Source organism: Diabrotica virgifera, chromosome 5, assembly GCF_917563875.1.
Source record: "Diabrotica virgifera virgifera chromosome 5, PGI_DIABVI_V3a".
Classification (NCBI taxonomy): Eukaryota; Metazoa; Arthropoda; class Insecta; order Coleoptera; family Chrysomelidae; genus Diabrotica; species Diabrotica virgifera.
Window position 1 is genome coordinate 95,391,700 of NC_065447.1, and position 27,527 is coordinate 95,419,226.

At 32.0% G+C, this 27,527-nt stretch overlaps 1 protein-coding gene across 1 annotated transcript in view; it reads left to right on the forward strand.

Annotated features, from left to right (window-relative positions):
* LOC114333014 (protein O-mannosyl-transferase Tmtc3) overlaps positions 1–27,527 on the forward strand; it is a 1,018,587-nt gene that overhangs the window by 585,472 nt on the left and 405,588 nt on the right. The window contains exon 6 of the mRNA XM_050651491.1: positions 16,780–17,205. Coding sequence (XP_050507448.1) covers positions 16,780–17,205 — 426 coding nt within the window. The remainder of the gene's footprint in view (positions 1–16,779; positions 17,206–27,527) is intronic.

Genomic DNA, 27,527 nt, shown 5'->3' on the forward strand with positions numbered 1-27,527 from the left:
AATTTGTAGTGACTCTAGAGTTTCATTTATTTTTTTTGTTTTTTAATGTATGTAAATGTAAGCTACTATAATGATGTCACAAAAATTTCTTGTTTGTTCCATCAGAAATGATTTTAATTTATTTTTAAATAGAAGAACATTCTTAGTATTTTTGATATCATTGGGGATATGATTATATATTTTTAGGGCTAGAAATAGGAAACTTCTTTGACAGAAGGACTTTGTCATTTTCGGAATCATATAAAGGTGTTTGCCTCTTGTATCATGCTCGTGTGATGGTAAATTGTTGTCTGTTTTCATGGTGTGATATTTTAAAGACACACAAAGAAAGTATAACTGTTTCAAGTCAAATATATTACTATCCTTATATAATCTCTCTGTAGAGTAGTTGTATGGTTTAGACATAATAATTTTCAGAAATCTTCTTTGTATGATTTCCAGTGGGAGAATGTTTGTTTTTAGGGCGCTTCCCCAAGCCAGTATACCATAACGGAGATGACTTTCTACTAGTCCGTAATATAGTGTGCGAAGGTATATATTAGGTATGTGTTTTTTAAGATGTTTAAACTTATACAGGATAAACTGTAGCTTTTTAATGATATATTTAATGTGAAAGTCCCATTTTAGATCTGTATCTATAAAAACTCCTAGATATTTAACATTTGTTACGGGTTTAATATAAAATTTTTGTTTATTATGTGATATTTGAAGGGGTTTGAAAAGATCAGTGGTCAAGTTAGAGTTAAATATTGGTAGATAAACAGTTTTCTTAAAAATGACTTCAGAGTTGTGACTGCATAAACTTCACTGATGATGCATAAGGATGCTGAAATAGTTGCTATATGGAGATGGTAGTCCAACTCTGAATCGAATATAAACAAAACCTGCCTTGAACCCCTTTTTTATCTTTTACAGTTTTCTTAAAATTGATTGTTAGTATTTTGTAGTCAAACCATTCTTTTATTAGTTGTAGATCACATTCTGCTTTTGTTTTTAATTCATACCAATTCTCAGCATCATAAATAATAGCTGTATCATAAGCAAACGCAATTATGTGCCCTGTACTCTGTAATGAAAATAATCCATTTATATATCGATTAAACAGGACAGGACCTAATACTGTTCCCTGTGGCACTCCATATGTTATACTTCTTTGTGCGCTTATTACTTCGGAGACCCTTACTACCTGTTGTCTCTCAGAGAGGTAACTTCTAAATAATTGTAAACAGTTGTCTCTTATACCAATTTTCTCTAAGGTTTGTAAGAGGTTATTGTGACTAACAGTGTCAAAAGCTTTGGCCAAATCAAGAAATACGCATAAGCAAACTTTATTTTTGTTAAGTGCTTCATATGCTTTAGATGTTAAATTCAAAATGGCATCTTGGGTGGAAGTATTTTGCTTAAAACCAAATTGGTGAGGGGAAATTAAATTATATTTTTTGATATATGCTGTAAGCCTATTTTTCAATAATAATTCAAATATTTTAGAAATATGCGGAATAAGAGATATAGGTCGATAGTTTGCAGCAAGAGTTTTGTCTTCATTTTTATATATTGGTATGACTACTGTTGTTTTGAAGGCTTTAGGGAGGGATTAAATTAAGATAATGAAATTCAGATGAAACTGAAAGCCATCATTATAAGAAAAAACGCCATACGGATGCTCCTGGACGATTACTCCTCATTTAATCCCTATTTAAATATTTGAAAATCGTTTTTGGCTTACCTAAGAAATTTGACTTTTTGCAGTTACGTCATTCTTCTTCCGGACCAGCGATAATATATTATGTGAAAAAAGTGCTGCCATACCAAAGGATCATAACAGAGAAGCCGTTACTTAGCAGTTAGTAGTTACGAAGCTGTCACTTAGCAGTTAATTGATAATAGAACTTCCATACCGAAACTGAACGAGTTAGGTTCTGTACTTGAACTTTTCTGGTATAACTAAATAAAGCTGTTATATTTAAAATGTGGACCATATAATTAACAAACCACAGTGATTCGTGTACCTTGTAGTGAGTAGTATATAGTTAATTTACAAAACAGGAAATTTGACTTCGTAACTCCATGTTTTCACCAGATGTGACTGGAAGTGGAACAGCAAGTCGATATTTGAACTCTTCGTGTAACTTTGTGTCGATTGACACACGATTTCACTAATTTTTAGTCGTTCTTGTTAAACTTTCCGTCAAAACCTTTTAACCGGGAAGTAAATCGAAACCGGAACTAAATATTCGAGCTCGACTATACGCGATGATTGGTATGTCATATCTACTATTTCTGCGACTGTAATGTGGTTCTTCCGATTACACCTTTTGGTATCGGACGTGATATAAAAACCGGAAGTATATAACAAATTTGCTTTTCGTCTTACTATTTGCTTTTCGTCTTACTAAGGCGCGAAGAATAATATATTGCTTGTACTATTTCAGCGACTTCCGGTTGCAACTCTAAAACCAGAAGTCCCAGACCAAACTTCTCATCTTTAATAGCATCCTTGGACTATAAGCTTTAATTTGACCCCTCATTTGTCATTGTATCTATTTTAATAACGGATGTTATTTTCACAGACAGACGGATAGGTAGACGGACAGGCATGGAACCGGAAGTATATATTTGTTCTTGTTTTGCTAAGGCGCGTCAAATAATATATCTATTGTACTATTTCGGTGACTTTGACCCTTTCAGCCCCGGTGACGCGTACGCGCGTCCAAATATGACTGACTATAGACCAATGCCATGGACGTCTAAGCGCGTCAATGGCAAACAGCTGAAAGGTTTAAACCAGTACTTCCGGTTACAACTCTAAAATCGGAATTCCCAAGTCAAATTTGTCATTATACTTGGTATAATGACGGAGAAGTTGTGTTTACGGACGGACGGACAGACGGACGTGGATAGTTCAACGTTTTCACATTTTTTCAAAATGGTGAAAACAACATTTCTTCAAAAAAAAACCTAACCAAATAAGATACTTTTTCTGTTTATATGGTTTTTGTAATAAGAATAATTTGACTGTCACAACACTCGCTTGTTTACCTTGTTAGCATAGGCAATCAGATATACGATGTGCCGTATAAACATTTGTCTATACCAAACACTACACATAAATATTAGCGGTCAAGTCAAAACCGCCTATGATTGCAAGGAGCGATGAATACTAAATTTCACGCTATAAACACTAGTGATATGGACGAAAATAGTAATCTCCCCATTTAAAGGTCGGTACACATATGCGTTTATGAGAATATCTAAAACGCAAAGAAATAACGAGAATCTTCTCATAAACGGAACCAATGGGCGCGTTCACCAGACCAGTGGTCTGTGTCAGCGCTTTGAAACTGTTTAAGTTTTTCTGGTAAATGTTACTGTCAATTTAAGCTAAACTTCAACATGTTAACAAAGCGGCCACCATTTTATTCAACGTAGGATTTACATCGCTTAATAGTGAACGTGTTTAAGAAATACATATATGTATGTATATTGTAATGGCGGGCTTTTTTGAAAATGTTTACTTTTACAATGGTTTTAATTATAAAGTAATTGAAACTGAGGAGATACATAATTGTATATGCTTACGAAATTGTAAATCTGTATATTAAGGAACAATATTTTCAATATAATTCATATTTCTCGTGCCATTATTTATTTCTTATGGTTCTTCTAAGTCCTGCACAGCATTAACAGCACCAAAAATTATTTCTTGTTCATTATCAAACAACAATAAAGGTAGTATATTATCCATTTTTGAATTAAATTTGTTTAAGACACGTCCAAGTTATCGTTGAACGATAGCACGATAGTTATAATTTGTTATAAACAAAAACAACGAATCTCGTTTTAGGTTAAGTTCATAGAACAGTTGAGAACACAAAATAAAACCAACTATCAAAGTGTCAAATGGAAAAATAGCATTCACCAGACTGAAACGTAGTTTTAAAGTGCTGAAACACAGCTGTTCAGTTGAAACGTAAACCGATTATTTCTGGTGAACGCAACCATTGTCGAACGAGTAGATCAATATGGATATCTTGGAACAATGATCTTAAATACATGTGCGGGCAACATGCATCCCCGCAATTGTCCTGTCAAGTCCTTTTGTAACAGATTTGGACACCATACTCTCTTCTTTCTTTTTTTTTCGACATATCCTTCAATATCAATAAAATTAGCAGCGCTAGTGATTACATCTTCAACTGTATCTGACATTGCGGACGGATCATCAACGAATGCGTTCGTTCGCTACAATGTAAATGGTCTTACTTTGTAGCGAACGAATAACCAAGCGGACACCTACGAATTTGTTCCTTCGTTCGTTCGTTCGTGTTCGCTTTGATTTAAATACACCTTTAAGAGGAAACAGTAGCGATCAACAGATAGCGAAAACGCGTTCCAAGATTGCGGCTGTAATTTTGAATATTTTTTCGAGATATTTGGCACACGTATCCGTAATGTAATAAAGAATGGCGGTACAGAGCCCAATTTGAAAAATATATTAATATGTGGAAATTACTCTGTAATTAAATACAATATTAAAAAAACGAGCCTGTACCGCCATTAAGAAGGACAAAAAATACACTTTCTTCAAATAAACTTTTTTATCCGATGCCTAGATTTTGTGTCATTTTGGAACTACTAAAATTTTTTATTTCATTAGTAGTTCCAAAATGACACAAAATCTAGGCATCGGATAAAAAAGTTTATTTGAAGAAAGTGTATTTTTTTGTTCTTCTTGATGGCGGTACAGGCTCGTTTTTTTAATATTCTATTTAATTACAGAGTAATTTCCACATATTAACATATTTTTCAAATTGGGCTCTGTACCGCCATTCTTTATTATATTACGAATACGTGTGCCAAATATCTCGAAAAAATATTCAAAATTACAGCCGCAATCTTGGAACGCGTTTTTGCTACCTGTTGATCGCTACTGTTTCCTCTTAAAGCCTTCCAGTACAAGCAAGATCACTTAGTGTCAGCGTTTGGTATCGAAAAATTTTTGACACTGTGTACACCTCTTATTCGTGGAAACGTATATCGTGGACAGAACACGTCACAAACAAAGAGGGTGTGAGAAAGATGAATAAAGAAATGAAAATCTGAAATACCATCAAAGCAAGAAAATTGGAATATATCGGACAGAGAGATACAACTTGGTCCAATTGATTGTGCAGGAAAAGATTCAAGGAAACAGAAGCATACACCGAGAGAAAAAAATTCTTGACATAAAGAAACTTTATTAATATTTAAGAAAGATCGACTTGGCATATTGCCTAAGAAATATATCTTTGTATGTAAGATATAATTTTCTAAAATATTTCAAATAATTTTTAATATACCCAAAGAAATATATCTTAAACATGATTGATCTATCAGTTTCTTGCAAACTGCAAACGCATTTGTCAGAAAGAAATTATATTTGTCATAAGAATATATTTTCTTGGCATTACAAAACTTTTCTTTCTGAGCAATAATATTTATTAGTAAGGAATATTGTTATCTTACCATTGCTAATTAATGTATTTAATGTTAAGAAATATATTTCGCAGATATAATTGTATATTTAGAATTAAGTTACATTTCTTAAAAATAAAGTGATATTACATACGGCGAAATAAATCATTCTGTTAAGGTAAAATTATTCTTTATTAGATAAAAACAGGATATAAAACGTTAGATATTAATACATACAAATAATTTCTCCACTCTTAAACCACTGGCTTCTATACAATAATAAAAGGATGGAGAGGCAAATCCAACTTCCTTAATTTTTCCTTCTTTTTGTTAATAGCACGTTGTATATCAGCAATTACCTAAAACAAAACCGTTATGGAGAAAAAATAAACTTATTTTAATAAAAAAAAAAAAAAAAAATTATAAGGATATAAGTACATACTTATTTTGACACAGGGAAATACAAAAAAAAACAAATACACGGGCCCACATAAAACTATTAATTTTTTGGTAAGAACAGTAGGTATCAGTAAAACAGTCTACAATCCAAAAACACTTGTTGGCATTTTAACAAATAATAATATCAATCATATTTAGTTCAAACATGGCTTTATTTATCCTACCATCTATGTTAATTTTTTTTCTTTTTGTAAGTATATGAAATATTCATTATTTATCTGTATATCACACAATAGACATTGTTTAGCTAAAATAAGAAGAAAAATACAACCAATGTAAAACATTGAAGCAGAAATAGTATATTCTAATTTTATTTATTTATACAAGGTGTCCCAAAAGTAGTGGAACGGTCGAATATTTCGCGAAATAAACATCGGATCGAAAAACTGAAAGATACGTGTTCAATCATTTTCAAAAATCTATCCAATGACACCAAACACCAACCCTCACTACACCCCCTGGAGGTGGGGTGGGGGGTAACTTTAAAATCTTAAATGGAAACCGCCAGTTTTTCTTGCAGATTTTAATTCGTTACGTAAAAGTAAGCAACTTTTATTCAAGACATTTTTTCGAACTGTGGATAGATGGCGCTATAATTGGGAAAAACGATTTATCCTGCTACCATAGGTAAATTATAGAAACGGTCTAATATCTCACGAAATACACTTCCAAATGAGAAACTAAAAAAGGTTTTTAATCTTTTTCAAAAACCTTTCGAATGACACCAAACGTGACCCTCCAACCCACCCCCTGGGTGTGGGGTGGGGGGTAACTTTAAAATCTTAAATAGCAACCTCCACTTTTTATTACAGATTCGGATCCGTCACGAAAAATTAAGCAACATTTATTCGAAACATTTTTTAGAATTGTTAATAGATGGCGCTTTAATTGGAAAAATACGATTTATTAGCGCCATCTGTCAGAAATTTTAAAAAATGTTTCGAATAAATGTTGCTTAATTTTTTATGGCGAATCCGAATCTGCAATAAAAAGTGGGGATTGCTATTTAAGATTTTAAAGTTACCCCCACCCCACCTCCAGGGGGTGGGTTGGAGGGTCATGTTTGGTGTTATTCGATAGGTTTTCGAAAAAGATTAAAAATTTGTTTTTTGGTGTCTCATTGGGAAGTGTATTTCGTGAGATATTAGACCGTTTCTATAATTTACCCATGGTATCAGGATAAATCATTTTTCCCAATTATAGCGCCATCTATCCACAGTTCAAAAAAATGTCTTGAATAAAAGTTGTCTACTTTTACGTAAAGAATCCAAATTTGTAAGAAAAACTGGGGGTTTCCATTTGAGATTTTAAAGTTACCCCCCACCCCACCTCCAGGGGGTGTAGTGGGGATTGGTGTTTGGTGTCATTGGATAGATTTTTGAAAATGATTGAACAAGTATTTTTCAGTTTTTTGATCCAATGTTTAGTTCGCGAAATATTCGACCGTTCCGCTACTTTTGGGACACCCTATATAATTTAAAAGAGACAGCAAACCTAAAAGAAATTTTATTACAGGAAAGTATTATTAGTTGACATCTTAAGTTATTTTATACCTATTAACTTATTAATATTCGTTTGATATAACGTTGAATTGTAGGATTGTATATAAAAGACGATACATTCAAGAAACATAAATATTATAGTTTATACATAAGTATACACATTTTTATAAAGGAACTTACCTGTATACAATTCTACCATTTATGGAAGCCCATAGGTGGATAATAGCTCCTTTCAATATTGTTCTGAAGCTTTATTTTAGATATATTATTCTCTCCGAGGTGGAAGTCGAAACGTCAATAAAATCATTTTTTAAGTTAAATTGTGGCTTATTTCCCAGTTAGAATAAGATCCTTTCTTTCAGAGTTGTCCATCAATTCTAAAATGCATATAAAGATACTGTTATGTTTCTTTTAGAACTACAAATTAGGATATGCAACAATATTATTATTACATCTTAAATTAATCAATTTACTTTTATTTAATACCTATGTACATGTACCTTCAAACTATCCCTTAGATTTTTTAGAATACCAAGAAATCCAAGATCCATCTATAAAAATGAACTAATGCCACGCCATCTTGTCAAACACTGAGATTAAATTACAAATAGTGAATAATGGTTACTGCGCAATTATTTTGTGGAAGAAAATCTCTTTGCAAGTAACATTTAGGCATTAATGATAAAGTTTTTATTAAATAACCACATACCACAGTTACTACACAGGATATTTTTGAAGAATTATTTCTTGTGGTTTAAAATATTTATTTGATTGCAAGAAAATTTCTTGTTCACAAATATAAATATGGATTAACTTAACATATATTTCTTATACTGCCAAATATTTGTAGTTTTCAATTTAAGAAACAAAAACTTTAGGATAAGAAAATTAAAATGTAACCATTAATGCATTTCTTAGTATTGAAGAAATTATCTCTAAGAAATTATTGAGTTGTGTTTAAAAAACTCGTTTCTTTATATGTGAAGCGGTATGTTTAACTTAATATGATATGGTAACTTCTAAGAAAGATAGCTCAAAGAAATCAGTGTTTTAGGAGAAAAGAAGTTGTTCTCTCGGTGTAGGGAGACGCAGAATATCGTGACTGCGCAACCTGAGACAATGGTACGGATCTACATCAAACGAACTTTTCAGAACAGCCGTCTGTAAAGTCCGAATAGCTATGATGATGACCTCCGTCGCACAGATGGCACTTGTAGAAGAAGACACCTCTTATTAGAGAAACTCAAGGAGTATAATAATATATACTGAAATATACATTCAGTCTTCAATATATTTGTAGCAAATAGAAAAGCACCTGTCACAACTGTATAATCTTTTTCAGCTTAAAATTTCAAATGTTTCTTGCTAAATCGTCTGCAATTATACACGTCAGTGGTCAATTTCCAGCTCTTCTGTAAAGTATACATTAATCAAATGGAATTTGTAAAACCCGCATTTAAATAAAATGGAAGCTCGTTCTAACTCCGATTGATATTTTGCAAACGGCTGATTGGTAAAGTGGCATTTTCGATCGATGATACACCTCTCATGCATAAATAATTGTTTAGTTGCTGCAGATCTTGAACAAGATTTTCCTTTATACACAATGGTCTCCAACGGATACGATTCGAATGTAAACGATCACTTTCTGTGCTCTAGTTGGTTGTGTAGTTTAGTGGAACTTTATGATTGATAGGTTTAGATGTCCGCATGGCCTATTTGCAACATTTGAATGTGTACCGATTTAACGATGGTCGAATGCCTCAACATATTAGATAACATAGTCGGTCGGTATGTTTTACCTATACAAAGGAAATACTAATGTTACATTCAATCGTTACAATGATCTTGGAAATTATTGGTGGGGCAGTGTTTATGGTAGAACTGATAGGCACGATTCAATAAAAATTTCAAAATTATTTGACACGTTTTTGTCTCAAATGTTGCAGTAATTTTAATGAAATAATAATTTGAGTATGGTTCAAGTGGAAATCGGTGGGGCTGTGCATTTTATCAATGAAATTAGATATGTCTCAGACACTCCAGAAGCCGCTAACGATAAAATGTTTAACATCGCATTAATCATTGTAAATTAGTCGACGGATATTAGTACAGTGAAAATAATAAGACGAGAACTGGACGATAATGATTATAAAGAATAAATTTTAAAGTTTTTTCTACTTTAATGACAAACAAAACAAGCTCATTCGCAGAAACCAATTCAAAATTATTTGGTTGAAAAATCTCATTTTTGTTGGCACAAAAATATATGACAAATTAGTCTGGACTAAATTGCAGTTCTGTTTATCTTAAAAGGATATGTTACTGTCAGCATTCACACAGTGTTGCCAAACTGAATTTTGTTATTTTGGGTGTAAATTTTTTCCACTGATCTCCGAGGGTACAATACCTACATAATCTATTCAGATATAACTTCCCCAGGAAACGAAGACGAAAAGCACTTGAAAAATTCCGAAAAATTAGTAGCCGCTATTTTTAACCTGGAATATTTGGAGGAAGTCAATAGAAAAGGCCTACCATCTCGTGGGTATCGAAATTTTCACTGCGTCATGGTTTTTTATTAACATTTTAACAAAACAGCTACTTTTCTCATTCGTTTTAGTATTGTGAAATAACTATGTATTATAGATAAAAACGTTCAACAGACGACTTTTTTCAAAATAATTATTGCCCTTCAAAATGAGGTTTTTTAAATTAAAACAAGTTTCTCTAACAATAAAACACTGAAAACGTTTGTTTTCTGTACTTCCACAAAATTTATTCAAACTATGTGACTACAGCTGTTTCGGCAGAGTGCCTTTCTCAAGTGATTTAGTTTACTATGGGTTTGCCTTTTTAAAGTCTTTAACTGAAGAGGTTGAGGAGTGTGGAGCTGTTTTTCTCGAGTTGTTCATTCAGAATTATATCTGTATTTTTTAATTTATTAATCTCCATAGATTCTAATATAGCTTAAGGCCTTTATTTTGAATATGCAAAATTTGAAACTCTTCATTAAAAGAATGATTATGATCTAGAAGGTGAAGTGCGTATGTAGAAGTGTCTGTTTTTCTATTGTTGAAAGCCCTTTTGTGTTCTGCTATCCGTTTGTCAAAGGTTCTGCCAGTTTGACCGATGTAAGTTTTCGGACAGTCACCACAAGTTAGTTTGTAGACACCACTCTGCAGTTGTTTTCTCTTTCGGCTCTTATTGTTTTTAATATATTTGCTTAAGTTGTTGTTAGCTCTGAAAGCTGGTGTTATTCCTTTCTTTTTTATGTATCTGGCTATTTTTGTTGTTATCTTACCAGTATATGTGATAGAGCAGAAGGTACTGGGTTCTTTCTGTAGTAGTGGATAGACTAATTTCAGGGCTTTCTTATGGAGTTTTTGGTTTAAAATTTTATTAATTGTTTGTTCGTTATAGCCATTGTTTACTGCTATTTGTTTAATGATGTTCAGTTCTATTTCGAAGTTATTTTTTGACGTGGGAATTTCTGTCAGTCTATGTATCATGCTATGATAGGCTGCTAATTTGTGTTGTGTAGGATGGGATGATGAATTTTTTATAGTTGTGTCAGTATGGGTAGGTTTATGATATACGGAGAACTCATGTTTGTTTTGTAGTGTTGTAATTGTTACATCTAGAAAGATTGTTGTTATAATAAATTTTGTGGAAGTATAGAAAACAAACGTTTTCAGTGTTTTATTGTTAGATAAAATGAACTTCCATTCAGTAACGGTCGAATCCATCAATTCTTTAAAACAAGTTTATAAACACCAAAGTTATTGTAAATTCAACCCTAAATTGAGCCTTTTTTGCAATTGTTTATAATTATTAAAATAAACAGTACCTAACAATTTTTCGCCTATGAGTTTTTATGTAGTTACTATATGTGCAAACAAAAAGATGTGCCCGATCGGTCGAGTAGTTTAAAAAAACCTTAAATTTTTATACTCACCCCTGCCTACCACCCCTTTGTACCCCAAGCAGCGTTCCGCCCCTGGAGATTTTACTTAGTTACGTCATTACCTACTTACTCCAAAATTTTGGTGCACTATCTCCATCATGAGCGCCACAAAAAAAAATAATAAAAACTGCGACTTTTACTCCTTTTAACTACCATCGCCACCCACTCTGGTTTCCGCCTCTGGGATTTTACTTAGTTATGTCATGGTCTACTTATTCCCAAATTTTGGTACACTATCTCAATCACGAACGTCGCAAAAAAAACCCTTATATTTTTTATATTCTCCCCTGCCCTTTGTCGGTCACGCAGCATGCCACCCCTGGAGATTTTACTTAGTTACGTCATGACCTACTTATTCCCAAATGTTGGCGCACATGTCGATCATGAGCGTCACAAAAAAATTAATAAAAGCCGCGACTTTGACCCCTTATAACTACCCTCGTCCCCCACTCTGGTTTCAGGCTCTAGGGATTTTACTTAGTTATGTCATAGTCCAGGAACCGAAGCATTTCACCTCGCAATTTTTACAGAATGGATAGATTTGCTTGAAAAATTGAGAATAAGTAGTGGATAGTTCAAAATCTATATGATGCCGAAAGGCGCTTTTACCATGGGGTCGGTTGCCACCTCATCTTAGGGGTGGAAATTTTTTATTATATTTTGACTGCAAAAGTTGATAAAAACATTCATTCTAAGCAAAAAATGTTCTATACATTTTTTTTATAAAATTAATACTTTTCGATTTATTCGCTATCGAAAGTGTTAGTTTTATACAGGGTGTCCCGGAAAATACTGCGTTCCTTTAAGGTATGGATAGAATACACAATTTAGAACAAAAAAGTCTTATACCATTTTTTTCTAAAGTTAACCGTTTCCAAAAAAAAGATTACATTGGTTTCCATATACCTGAATTTTAATCTTCAGAAAATGAAATAATCTGGCAACATGTTACGCACTGGTGAATGAGAACTCGTTTGTGTCTTACAGTATTTAAAATATTCCAACCTAATACTTACTATTTTTGTTTACTATAATTTTTTTTTAAATGTAGTTGAAATATGGCATAATTTTAAACGAATTATACTTACATATTTTAAGATGAAAACACATATTTTAACTGAACCACCACTTTTGCGAACACATGAATTCATAGAGGAACATGCACTCACACTCATACGACGAGAAATTCCAGCAAAACATTTTGAAAGAATTTTAGTAGATATTATGCCTCTCCATTTATTGATCTGCCATAAATAAACAACATAATATCATAATATTACTCATGAACACACGACTCAAAAACATTTTCGGCGTTGACACTAAACAGGATTCTTCCAAATTATCTGTTTACTAAACATGGGACTATTTACGTTTAGATTCTTGTACTTCACAGAGTTGCCAGATTTGAATTTGCGTTCCAAAATGTTTTATAGTTTTTTGGTCAAACGGTTGAATTTAGAAAAAAATGTTATAAGAGTTTTTTGTTCTACATGGTGCCTTCTACCCATACCTTTAAGGAACGCACTATTTTCCGGGACACCCTGTATAGAAAAAATCAATGTTTTTCGATATACAGTCGAACCCGCTTATTGGAATAGCCTTTGTGCCAAGCAAAAGTATTACTTTAACCGGGATATTCTAATAACCGATCATTGGTTGCTGCTATAAATGTTTCGGGACCTCAAATTTCTATTCCTTAAACCGGGATATTCCTTAAAGAGGTATTCTAATAAACGGGTTCGACTGTATACTCATTTACCATTCACTCAATTTTTGCCGTAGAAAAAATTTTTTCAAACCAAGTTCTTGGGAACGAAATAACCTACAATTTCATATAACAACATTTTTTCGTATATCTGATGCTAATTTTTCTATTTTGAAGAAAATGGCATTTTTTACCAAACTACAAAAAGTCGTTATTCGCTTTTAACTCTAGTTCTAACTCTTCGCTTTTAACTCTAGCTGTAATATATTTTGTGGGAGTATTGAAAATAAAAGTTTTTCAGTGTTTTGTTGTTAGAATTTTTCAAAAAGTCCCTTTTTTAATGAATTGAGTGATTTTAGAAAAAAAAATTTCTTGTGATTTTTTTCGTAAAATGCTTACTTTAGACGTAAAATGCAAATAATTGAAAGTGCTGAAAAAAATGAGGGTACGGACATTATTATAAAACGCGCATAAAGTTAGCTGATATATTTATTAAATATACAGCTATTACTATATTTAATAATTGTCCTATTAGACCAGTAAGGATCTGTGAAAAAACGTCTATTTTTGGATGTGAGAGGTGGCATTCGGATTTTTGCAGATAAAGTTAGGTGACACCTTCAGTAATAATAGTTGACTTATGCTCCTTTCTCAAATATGCCCGGAACATAAAATTAAAATATTTAAAAATTTCGAAAAACGAAGTCGATTTTTTTCTGCTTTCTTTGATTATAACTTTAAAACGATTCGTTTTGGAACAAAGTCGTAGAGAAATAAAATAAAGATAATTGAATTTTGTATGATATACGACTGGGCAAAAATGTCTTAACGTATTACAAAATACGGGGGCAAAATACGCCTGTTGTTATTTAATGTTTTTAACCACTTTGGTGGCACTTAGAACCTGAGTAATTCGCTTAGGATATTGTTTGTAACATACTTAAACCGTGTACCAAATTTCATTAAAATCGACCTAATTAGTCCTGTCGCCAGGGGGGGTACAACGGCCTCGTTAATTCAGATGGACTTACTCAAGTTTTTTTTATGTATTTTGACCCGTAGAACACGAATTTTTTGGGTAACAGTTGATCCGGATGTCGATAAGATTGTTATAGACCAAGAACTTGAGGAATCAAATAACAGCGATTTTTGGCAAAACAAAACACTATTTTGTATTTTTTGGGCCATTTTAAGTAAAAAATATTTCTACAAGTTTTTTCGTAGGATGCACAGTTTTCGAGATAAACGCGGTTGAACTTTAAAAAAATCGAAAAATTGCAATTTTTGAACCCGAATAACTTTTGATTAAAAAATAAAATAGCAAGTCTGCTTACCGCATTTAAAAGTTTAAGTCAAATTATATCGGTTTTGATTATTTCCATTGGTAAAAATTTATTTTTTTATTGTTTAACAAAGCTATAAACACGTAGGGTTTCCCGTGCTTTTACATGTGTTTTAACGCATGTAACGTAGAAATAGTCTTGATTGCACTAGTACCTATTCTACCTACTCGTTCGATTTTAAATGAGAAATCATAGAAACATCACTCACGCACTAGTTGTTTGTAGCTTTGTTTAACAATAACACAATAAATTTTTAGCAATGCAAATAATCAAAACCGACATAATTTGACTTGAACTTTCAAAGGCGCTAAGCAGAATTGCTATTTTATTTTTTAATCAAAAGTTATTCAGGTTTAAAAATTGCAGTTTTTCGATTTTTTGAAAGTTCAACCGCGTTTATCTCGAAAACTGTGCATCCTACTAAAAAACTTGTAGAAATATTTTTTGCTTAAAATGACCCAAAAAATACAAAATATTGTTTTGTTTTGCCAAAAATCGCTGTTATTTGATTCCTCAAGTTCTTGGTCTATAACAATCTTATCGACATCCGGATCAACTGTTACCCAAAAAATTCGTGTTCTACGGGTCAAAATACATAAAAAAAACTTGGGTAAGTCCATCTGAATTAACGAGGCCGTTGTACCCCCCCTGGCGACAGGACTAAATAGACTTTGCATAATAAATTTGCAATCTAAATGTTTTTAAAAAAGTTCAATTTTTTTAAAATCTTTCTGAACAAAAAGTAGACCATTTAGAAGTTGTCTAATTTTTTTACATATAAAGAGGTGCTCTACCTATCTAATACACTTTACAGAATTAAAATCGGATTATTTAAGGGGCCTCAGTAATGTTTTAAACTTATAAACAATTTTTTGGCTTATAAACAAATAGCTTTGTTTAATAATAAAAAAATAAATTTTTAGCAATGCAAATAATTAAAACCGGTATAATTTGACTTAATCTTTCAAATGCTGTCAGCAGAATTGCTATTTTATTTTTTAATCAAAAGTTATTCGCGTTCAAAAATTGCAATTTTTCGAATTTTTGATAGTTCCACTGCGTTTATCTCGAAAACTACGAAAAAACCTGTAAGAATTATAATATTGTAAGAACATTTTTTGCTTAGAATTACCCAAGAAATACAAAAAAATATTCTATTTTGCGAAAAATCGATGTTATGTAATTCCTCAAGTTCTTTGTTTATAACGATCTTATCGACATCCGGATCAACTGTTACCCAAAAAAATCGTGTTCTACGGGTCAAAAAATACATAAAAATCTTGGGTAAGTCCATCTAAATAAAGGAGCCCGTAGCACCCCCTCCTGGCCGCAGGACTAATTTGTTTATAAGCCAAAAAATTGTTTATAACTTTAAAACATTACTGAGGCTGCTTAAACAATCCGATTTCAATTCTGTAAAGTGCATTAGATAGATGGAGTACTCCTTTATATGTAAAAAAATTGACAAATCTTTGTATGTTCTAGTTTTTGTTATGCAAGATTTTAAAAAATTTAAATTTTAAAAAAAGTTTAGAATGCAAAATTATTATTCAAAATTTAGTAAGTTAATTTTAATGAAATTTGTACGATTTTAGCACATTACAAAAATTTTCTAAGCGAATTAGGAAGGTTCCAAGTGTAACCTAAGTGATGGAAAATCATTGAATAAGGACAGGCTTGTTTTGCCCCCTTATTTTATATTTATTGCTATTTTGCAGGAAGGGTGATAAATTAAGACATTTTTAACCAATCGCATCTGATATAAAATTTATCTTTGTTTTATTCTTATACGACTTTGTTCCAAAATGAATCGTTTTAAAGTTATAAGCAAAAAAAGTAGAAAAATAAACGACATTTTTTGAAATTTTTAATTTTATTTATTTTTATTAATGTTCCGGGCATATTTGAGAAGGAGTATAAATCAATTATTATTAACGAAGTTATCACCTAACTTTATCCGCAAAAATCTGAATGCCACCTCTCACATCCACCTAAAAACAGATCCTTACTGGTCTATATATCTGTTGATACGACTTGAATCTTGTCGAAAATTTCAGCATACAGTCGAACCCGCTTAATAGAATACCGGTTATAGGAATACTTTTGCTTGGCACGAAGGCAATTCCAAATTCCAATAACCAAGTTCGACTGTATATCAACCACTTAATCATTATATTAGCTATACTATCGATATATTGATGTTTTCTAATTAAACAAATAAACACCAAGACTAATTTCAAGCGAACAATCAAACTTGCTCCATAATGAAACCCTTCATCTCAATGTGTTTACTTTGTAATTAAATCCTCCAACCCTATTAAAATTAAACATTGACCCTTTCGGTTTCAGATCCGTCTCCCCGAGCTCAAATATATGCTGAAGACCGCAATCATCTCGAAATCGTCTTACCCATGGTCTGGAAAAGCCACAAAGAGACTTGCAGTTCTTGCCTCGACCACGCTTTGCCTGCTGCTCGCCAGACTTCAAATTATGGGATCGCAACTACCGGTTTTTACCAGATTTGACAACCCTGCCTCGGTGGCCGCTACGCCCACGAGACAGCTGACTTATCACTATTTAATTAGTGTAAATTTGTGGTTGTTGCTGTTCCCTTGTGATTTGTGTTGCGATTGGACTATGGGCACTATTCCCTTAGTTGAATCGTTTTTTGATATGCGAAATCTAGGCACCCTTACTGCTTACGCGTTCGTGGCGGCCCTGTTGGTAAAGGCATTTACCACCGAAAATAAGCTTCAGAGCACTATCTTGCTTATGGTAAGTGTTTTTAAACTATAATTTTATATGTAGACAACATTGTTCGGCAAGCCAAAATAATCTAAAGAAAAGGCAGTTTTTGTTTTTATTTGATTCAGAGTTGGACCACCATCTCCAGATAGCTATTTCTGCCTCTCGGGCGTTAACAATGGAGCTATGTAGTCACAACTCTGAATCAAACACTAACGCCTTATTTAAGGGAAATTACCGCGAATGCAATAATTCACCTTTGAGACGCAAATCAGCGACATCTTTCGTAAATAGAGGAAGACGACAAGTCGGAGATACAAAGTTTACTACAACTAAACAATTAAAATAACTGAAATAAAAATAATAAACAATATTTTAAATCTAACAGTTTTCGTTAACAAACTGCTTTCTGGTTGCATCCCGTATCTCCGGCTTTTAGACCGGTCTAGTTAGACTCAAAAATAGGAGTGAGGTTACAATAAACACCATCAAGCTAAAAATTGGCAGGATTGTTCAAAATAACATCATAAATGAAATCTAAAAAGTCATCATAAATCCAACCCGAGCTAAAAAATTTACGCGGGGTCAAAGGTGACCAAATATGGTTTTTAGCGATTTTCAGCGAAACGGTTTTGTCATAAAATTAGTTCTAACAAAAAATGTAGATTAGATAATTATCTATAAAAAATATTTTAATATTTTTTTTTCGTAAGAGCCACCGTTTTTGAGATACAACGATTCAAAGAGTTGAAAGAGTTCTAATCGTCATATTATGTATTAGTACACCTCGTATATACATCACTGAAGCTGTAATACAAGTCAAATAATATTCTATCGTCAACCTAATTTATATTACACATAATAATATAAGATATTATAAATATGATAATGTTTCTACTATACAGCTTGCGGTCTACCGAGGGATGCAATGTATAATATGTATTATATTACAGTGCAAACAAAAAAATCTTTACAAAGTGAATGTATCGCGAAAATAATAAGAATTCTTTTTTAATTTTACGGCTTATTCACAACAAAAATAGTAAATTGATATGACAAAGTATTAACTTATAATAATTCTTCTTACTTATGCGTCTTATTCAATTTGTAAAGATGGGTTTTGTCGGAACAAACACGTTCTATTGGTACGTCCATTGTCCATTGTGCAATGGACGACGGTACGTCGGCTAATCTAATCACCCTACCTATTCTTTTCTCAAAAGGGTTTGAACATATTAATGGAAGCTAACTTTCTAGGCCAAATTTTTTGTGGTAAGTACTAATAAACATTTCATATACAATAAATTTTATGCAAATTTAGTTTGTTTACTATTATGCACATTACACCTTATCTTCCTGGGTGGCGAAATCCTTCAGGTAGATGACATCCTCGAGGTATTAATTAGTCTTGAGTACTACTACGGAGAGAAAATACGTGTTAAACCTATATTACTTAAATGTGCTGAAGTTTAAAAAAAATCTAATTCAACTCCACAAGAAGTTATTTCCAACGGAATTAGCTTTCTTTTCTCTATGTATGGGCGCCTAAAAAACTACTTGCTTAGATAAGTTTCGACATGCATGTTTCTTTAAAAATACTCGAAATAAAAAACAAGTGCAATTATCTTGTCTTCCTCCAACCTCAGCGGCTACTCATCAACATCTTTTTCGGGTATATTACCAAGTTCAAGTGTGGCTTGGTGATCAGCTAGATCCAAAAGACTGGGGATAGAAATGAGTCGACAGTTCATTAGAACCAATTCAAACTTTACTCCCACCTGCGCCGGAAAAACTCCTGAACACAATTTTTTGCAACTGTACAAAGTGATGTAGTGCTAAATGTGGTTGCAAAAAAGTTGGACTGTTTTGTTCGGTAGCATACACTAATTGTCAAAACCGGTCGTGCTCCAATGTTGAATCACCAACAATTGAGGATTCATTTGATTCTATCGAGGAGCCATACGATGTGTCATTATTGGGACAATTTACTTGCACCCAGGATGAACAAGAAGAAGAAGAACAAAAATAACAAAAAGAAGAACTAGAAGGTGAGGAAGAAGAAGAACAACAAGGAGAAAAGGAAGCAGAAATATGTATTAGAAAATTATGAGCCAGCTGGATAAATTTCCCTTTTGTTTAATTTATACCGCTTTTTATAACTTTTATCATTTTTAACCCTTGCCAATATCAATTATTCAATAGCTTTAAATAAACAGAATCATAACAGATCCGAGGAATAGCCCTACTGGGGAAAGCACATTAAAAAAACGCGCTAAGTACACTACCTCAAAGGTGATGTGGAAACGTGTGCGCATATTATGACGATTACAACTTTTTGAATCGTTGTTTCTCAAAAACGGTGGCTCTTAGAAAAGAAAGTAATAAGACATATTTTATAGATAATTATCTAGTCTACATTTTTTGTCAGAACTAATTTTATGATTAAATTTACCGTTTCGCTGAAAATCGCTAAAAACTATATTTGGTGACCTTTGACCCCGCGTAATTTTTTTAGCTCGGATCGGATTTATGAGGAATTTTTAGATTCTTTCATTTATGATGATATGTTGAACAATCCTGCCAATTATCAGCTTGATGGTAATTTTTGTAACCTCGGATGTGTAAGTTGACCGGAGTATTTATAAGCACGGACACGACGAATATAGAAGAAAGCAAAAAGTATATGGTCACGTATCTACTTTCTTTTCGTCTCGGAAAAGGACTGAAAGACAGTTTCAAGAATGGAACTTCGGGGGTGGCGAGAAAGGAAGAGGTGCGCCACTGAGCCAGGGCTTCACCAGTGAAATACATGGAAAAGCCTGAGGGAGACCTTTATCCAGAAGTCGGTAGATCCGAGTTAAATGATGATGATGATGATGATGATGATGATGATGATTTAAAATCTAGAGAAACCAACCAAATCTGGCAAATTTTCAGAGTTGCAAATTTGTCAGAAAGCGCCACTATTGGTTAAAGGGCAGCCTGGCTACTCTATGGACCCAATATACATGACTTGCAGATATAGCCAAATAGCATTCATAGATATCATGAGAGAAACAACTCAGTGTAACTTTAGTAATTTATTGAAATGTATTTAATAATGATTTCCAAACATAGATAATTGGATTGTCCAGAATTTCACTGTCGCAATCTGCAGATGCTGACCAGAGACGTAAGAAATATTTAGAGTTTGCTCTAATGGGTGGCAGTGACCGAAAGGGATCATACCTATGTGAAACATATTATGCCAATGCTTTCTTTTTTGTTAAGGGAGACGCCTTTTCGTAAGCAGGCTGCTTAAAAGAGAAATAGTCGTGATCAGGTGACCCTTTAAAACCTAGGACATTACTGAAATCATTAACTAATTTAAGATTGATTTGAGAAGTGAATGCCATATTACATTCATTTGAAAGGACACGAGACTGTAATGTATTTTGTGAAATTGAAAACTATATTCAGAAGAGAACGTCGTTGAGAATAGGGCATATGCAACCCTTCTAACTTACTGACGCCTGACAAAATGTTGTCAATATTAGTCGAATGGAGGAAATAGGAATCCCCAAAAAATATTAGACTGGACTCCTACAGAGAATCGGAAACGAGGAAGACATGCAACAACATGGATGAAACAAATCTTAGGAAAGAATAGTGCCAAAATACACTAAGCGCCAAAATTAACGCACCACCTTAAAAATGAGACATTTTTAATGTCTGATATTTCCTAAACCTGTTGTCCGATTTTAGTGATTTTTTAAATATTTTATAGCTTTATTCTTCAGGAATATCGATGTAATAATATTGTTGCTAAACAGATAAGTGTCATTGTATACCGGGTGTATCAATGATAGTATGTTTTTTCCTCAAAGTTTGGAACACCCTGTGTAATATTCTAGCGTATATAAAATATTGAAATTAAAACTTAACTGTAACCTTAAGCTATTTTAACATTTCGCTTTTTAATTCATTCGCTTATGATGGATAATAAAAAAGTTATTTACTTTAACAACTAGCAACGCTTTTCATCAATACAGGGCGTTTCTAAATAAGTGCGACAAACTTTAAGGGGTAATTCTGCATGAAAAAATAATGACCGTTTACTTTATAAACATGTGTCCGCAAATGTTTCGTTTCCGAGATACGGGATGTTCATTTTTTTCTTACAAACTGACGATTTATTTATTGCTCTAAAACTGTTTGAGATATGCAAATGAAATTTAGTGGATTTTAAGAGATAGTAATTGCGCATTTTTTGACGTACAACTAAGAATTTTATATTCACCATTGGCGTGCATACGGGTCATAATACCCGGTCATATTACCCGTATGCACGCCAATGGTTAATATAAAATTCTTAATTTTATGCCAAAAAATAACCAATACCAATAACCAAAAAAAACCTACCAAATTTCATTTGCATATCTCAACCGGTTTTAGAGCAATAAATAAATCGTCAGTTTGTACGAAAAAATTCAACATCCCGTATCTCGGAAACAAAGCATTTGCAGACATATGTTTATAAAGCAAAAGGTCATTATTTTTCATGGAGAATTACCCCTTAAAGTTTGTCGCACTTATTTAGAAACACCCTGTATTGATGAAAAACGTTGCTAGTTGTTAAAGTACCTAACTTTTTTATTATCCAACATAAGCGAATGAATCAAAAAGAAAAATGTTAAGATAGATTAAGGTTACAGTTGTGTTTTAATTTCAATATTTTATATACGCTAGAATATTCCACAGGGTGTTCCAAACTTTGAAGAAAAAACACACTATCATTGTTACACCCGGTATACAATGACACTTATCTGTTTAGCAACAATATTATTACAGCGATATTCTTGAAGAATAAAGCTATAATATATTAAAAAAATCACTAAAATCGGACAACAGGTTTAGGAAATATGAGACATTAAAAATGTCCCATTTTTAAGGTGGTGCGTTAATTTTGGCGCTTAGTGTAGAAACGAGTGGCGATTAGAAACAGAGATGCGTATTACGCTATGAAAATCGTTTTAATATAAATATATAAATTCCAAGTTATTTATTTCCTTTGGAATGAGAAATGTACTCCAGGGTAATAAGCTGGAAATAGACCATGTTCGGGACACCCAAAGATCCAGATAACTGACTATTTTTTTAGTTATTGTAGACCTATAAGAGGAAAACCTACCTGTTTCCTGCCTAAAGTTCGCATCCGCTTTTTATTTAATAACAAATTAGTGCAAAAATCGCGATATTTTCGATTTTTTCAATTCAATTCGATTCAAAAGCTTAACAGTTGACCTAAAACTACAAAATTTAATTTTTTAGAACATTGAAAAACCTTCAAAATACCGATTTTTGAAAGTTAAAAAGTTAATTTGTTCCTACGCAAACCGCAAACTGCAAAATAAGTGAAAATCGTTATTTGTTAATAACTTTTACTAAAACTACTTTAGAACTTTATTGTTTCATTTAAAGTTGTGTATTGGGGTACTTAACAAACCCTCAAAATTTGAGACCGATCCATTAATTAGTTTAAAAGTTATTCTATTTGTTTATCCCAGAGACCTTTATTTTGAAATAAGATAAGACAGAAAATAATGAAGATAAGGCAATTCTGCATATGTCAAATGAAAGTAGAAAAGTGATATTATCAAAATGTACTAAAAAAAGATGTATACAGGGTGTCCCAGACTAATTTAGCCAGGCTATATCTCTTAAACGAATAGAGATTTTCGAATGGGATAACAACTGATCTATTCCATTTGTAGCACACTGTAATATGGCGTACAAAAAATCACCCCTCTAAATATTCATCCCTTAGTTACAACCCCTAACTTTAATTTTTTTAATAGCACTATGTACATTTTTTTATAGTTTTGGATGTCTTCTTTAATCGTCTATTCAACACATTTTTTAAAAATAAAATCGGTTCGTAAATAATCAAGAAAATATCAGTTTATTTTTGTTAATTATGTGTCCCAGACTAATTTATCCAGGCTATATTTCTGAAACGAATAAAGATTTTCAAATGGGACAAAAACTGATCTATTCCATTTGTAATACACTTTAATATGGTGTAGAAAAAAATCACCCCCTTCATATTTATCTCTTAGTTACAGGGTGCTATTAAAAAAAATTAAAGTTAGGGGTTGTAACTAAGGGATGAATATTTAGGGGATGATTTTTTTCTACGCCATATTAAAGTGTATTACAAATGTAATAGATTAGTTTTTGTCCCATTCGAAAATCTTTATTCGTTTAAGAAATATAGCCTGGATAAATTATCTGGACACATAATTATCAAAAATAAACTGATATTTTTCTTGATTACTTACTAACCGATTTTATTTTTAAAAAATGTGTTGAATAGACGATCGAAGATCACATCCAAAACTATAAAAAAATGTACAGGGTGCTATTAAAAAAATTAAAGTTAGGGGTTGTAACTAAGGGATGTATATTTAGGGGTTGATTTTTTACACGCCATATTACAGTGTATTATAAATGGAATAGATCAGTTCTTGTCCCATTCGAAAATCTCTATCCGTTTAAGAGATATAGCCTGGCTAATTTAGTCTGCGACACCCTGTATAGTCAAAAATACTAATGCCAAATTTTTGAAATATTGTAGTTTACAACCATTTAGAACAACTTTAAAAATATTGTCCGTAGAAAAAATCATTTTACATATTCGAAAATTTGATATTTTACACGAATTTTTAAAAATGTGGTTCAGCTGGTGACTGGTCGTGGTAAGTGAAGGGGGAGCTGGGAGCCGACAAATGCACGAGTTCAAAAACTAAAAAAGGCAGCTTAAAACTACTATCATTTTCTATATCTCGGGATCTACTCAATATATTTTGATCTTTCTTTTTTTAATTTGTATGAAATTTTTCTGTACAATACAAATATGTAATTTGTCTATTTGCAATTTGACATTTATTAATTAATAAACAATCTAATTTGTTTAAACAATTTTTGAAAAAATATTTTTTTCCCAAAAATCCATGTTTTTAATCAGACTATCATTATTAATCATAGAAAAAGTTAAGGTATACTTTAATAAATAAATTATCTTCAATAAATAATTATCTAATAAAAATAATTTATTTATTTAAGTGAACTTTAACCTTTTGTACGATCATGAATGATATTATGATTAAAAAATATATATTTTTGTCAAAAAGTATTTTTTCAAGAATTGTTTAAACAAATTGGACTAATTATTAATTACTAAATTTATAAACAAATTGCATATTTGCAATGTACGTAGGCAGTACATACGAATTAAAAAAAGAAAGATGAAAATCCATTTAGTTGATCCGGAGATACAGAAAATTGTATTACATAGTTTGAAATTGCTTTTTCGGTATTTTAACTCGGTGAATTTGTAGGTTCCCCCTAGTAACCGTTTGAACTACAATTTTGAAAAATCGTAGAGGGTGCTGCGCAGATACAATGTTTATGCAAATTTTTTAACAAAAAATACAAATCCCATTATTTAAAATGGCATCAATCAAATTCCTTAATTATTATAAACAAATTAGCTGTGAATTAAAAAAAAACAAAGAGCTAACTTTGTCCCTAATGAACCCAGGCTAAATTTTTTTATTTAAAAATTCGTGTTAAAATACTGATTTCCAAATATAACAAGATTGTTCCTAAGGAGAATATTTGTCAAGTTATTCTAAATGTTTATAAACTACAAAATTTCAAAAATTTGGCTTTAGGATTTTTGATTATATTGATTAATTTTTTTATCTTTTTTTAATACATTTTGATACTATCAGTCTTCTACTTTCGTTTGGCATACTCAGAATTGCCCAATGTTCATTATTTTCTGTCTTTTGTTATTGCAAAATAAATGTCTCTGGGATAAACAAATAGAATGAATACCTTTTAAACTAATTAATGGATCGGTCTCAAATTTTGAGGGTTTGTTAAGTACCAAAATAACCAACTTTGGGTGAAGCCCTAAAATTCTATGTTAAATTTAGTAAAAGTTATTAACAAATATCGATTCTCATTTATTTTGCAATTTGCGAAGCAACAAATTAACTTTTTAACTTTAAAAAATCGGTATGTTGAAGGTTTTTCAATGTTCTAAAGAATTAAATTTTGTAGTTTTATGTCAATTGTTTAGCTTTTGAATAGGGTGCAAAAATCGAAGAAATCACGATTTTTGCAATAAATTGTTGATAATTAAAAAACGGACGTGAAGTTTAGGCAGGAAACAGGTAGGTTTTCTTCCTATAGGTCTACAATAACTAAAAAAGTAGTCAGCTACCTGGATCTTTGAGTGTCCTGAGAAAATCCTTATTACCCTGGACTAATAGGTATATTCTAGTATCATAGGCAGGATAAATATAACAAAGTAAGACTACAAGTTTTTCAATAAATATTAAATCTAACTTAATCTTAATTTATATCTAGCTGCTTGCGATAAATTGCATAGAACAGAAGAATAAACATTGTTTAATTCTAGTCTAGCAGTAGACGCAAGTGTATTATTAATACTACCATAAATATTTTTGTATGTAATCCAGCTGTTTTATAATAAATTACACCGAAGAGAAAATTACAAAAAGCTCATTACCGGTTCGAAGCCCTTAAAGGTTTCTGCTCCCCTTTATTAATTGTCACGGCATTCTGTAATTAGTTCATGTCCTTTGAATTATTGATTTGTTTTCATGAAACGCCGCAACTTTATCTATAAAATGATAAAATAGAGCTGGACGCTGGAATCGGCGAGTTTTGTAGGTCAGAGCCGCAGATCAAAGACAAACAAATACTCGAAATTCACCGAGAAAAAAGATCGACATGATTTTGTTGCTGAAAGGAAATAATTGGGTCGGAGGGCTTTAGTGGAAATTTTACACTTAAATTCGTGTTTGTCTCTAAAAATGATCATTATTTCTGTGAGAGACTTGTCGCTTTCTTTTTAGGATTTCTACCTACATATCTCTATGTCATATCCGTAGGTTAATTAATACGATACTTACTAGCTCCTTTTATGTAATAACGTGTAACATTCGAACTCATCATCATCATCACATCCGTTCAATCCTGGTGGATTATGGCAACGCCGAGGCATATAGTAATGCTTTTTTCCAGGTGGATTATTCCTATTTAGTTTAGGTATTTCTTATAGATCTATATGTGTCTTCGCAGCGTTGGTTACATATTTCCAATCTGTTCTGTTTCTGTATCTTGCCTTCCACTCCTTTGTGTTATTCTGAAGCTATTTCCTTGTGGCATTTTTATGATTAACCATTTAGATGGGAAATTAGCCACAATTAAATTGAAAAAATAATTTTATTAACGTTTCGACGCCCAAATCGGGTGTCGTGGTCAAAATACAAAATACTACGAAAATAAACAAAAATGTTGTTGCTAAGTAAAAAAATTCTTCCAATAATTTATTTAATCTGACTCATTTATATTGGCAAATTAGACGTATATTATACATTTTAAAGTAGAAGACTTTAAAATGATATCGCCAATATTTATGAGTTGCGTTCCTGAGACGACTGTACTAAAAGATAGTTCATTCGATTACATGAAATCAATCCCAACTCAAGAATATCCGTCACAAAAAAATCATAGCATGTGATCTGTCTTTAAAAAGACAACCACATGCAACGATGAGAGTAAAATTCTCGCGTTAGAGATTCCATAGTAAATCACGAGGTAAAACCAGGAAAAACCTCATGATACTATTCCGACATCGTAAGTATTTGGTCTTACATTTAATTTACTTTCAAAAACTAATACCAAATTCTGACTTGAATATGTTTAAATTATAAATAATATTAATAATACATAGATATACAATAAGTAATACTAAAATATAAAATTTGTACTAACTCGATATGTTATTGACTTACTAATCGTGGTATTTTCTTTCTATTGACTTCCTCTTGCAGTATGGGTAACCACATTCTACTGCATTCTACCGAGGAATTTGCGACACAATTGGTTTCATTTAGCATAATTAGAGCCGCTTCTTTGATTTTTACTCTTTTTACTATCTGATTCTTTCAGGACTATACTTGAATCTCTCCACTGAACTCTATGTTCATTATCCCATGCGTGTTGACATATTTGAGATCTATCAGATTCTCTATTTTTAATATAAGATTGATGTTCACTTATTCTAACGTTTAATGGTCTTGATATTTCACCTAAATAAAATTGTTCGCATTCACAAGGTATTTTATAAATGCAATTCTTTGTTCTTTCTTGTTCATTGTTAGGTTTAGATTTAGATAGAATAGATCTCAATGTGTTTGTTGTTTTGAATGTTGTTGAAATGTTAAATTTATTTCCTATTGTTTTAAGTTAGTCCTTTTTTTTCCCGAGAAACT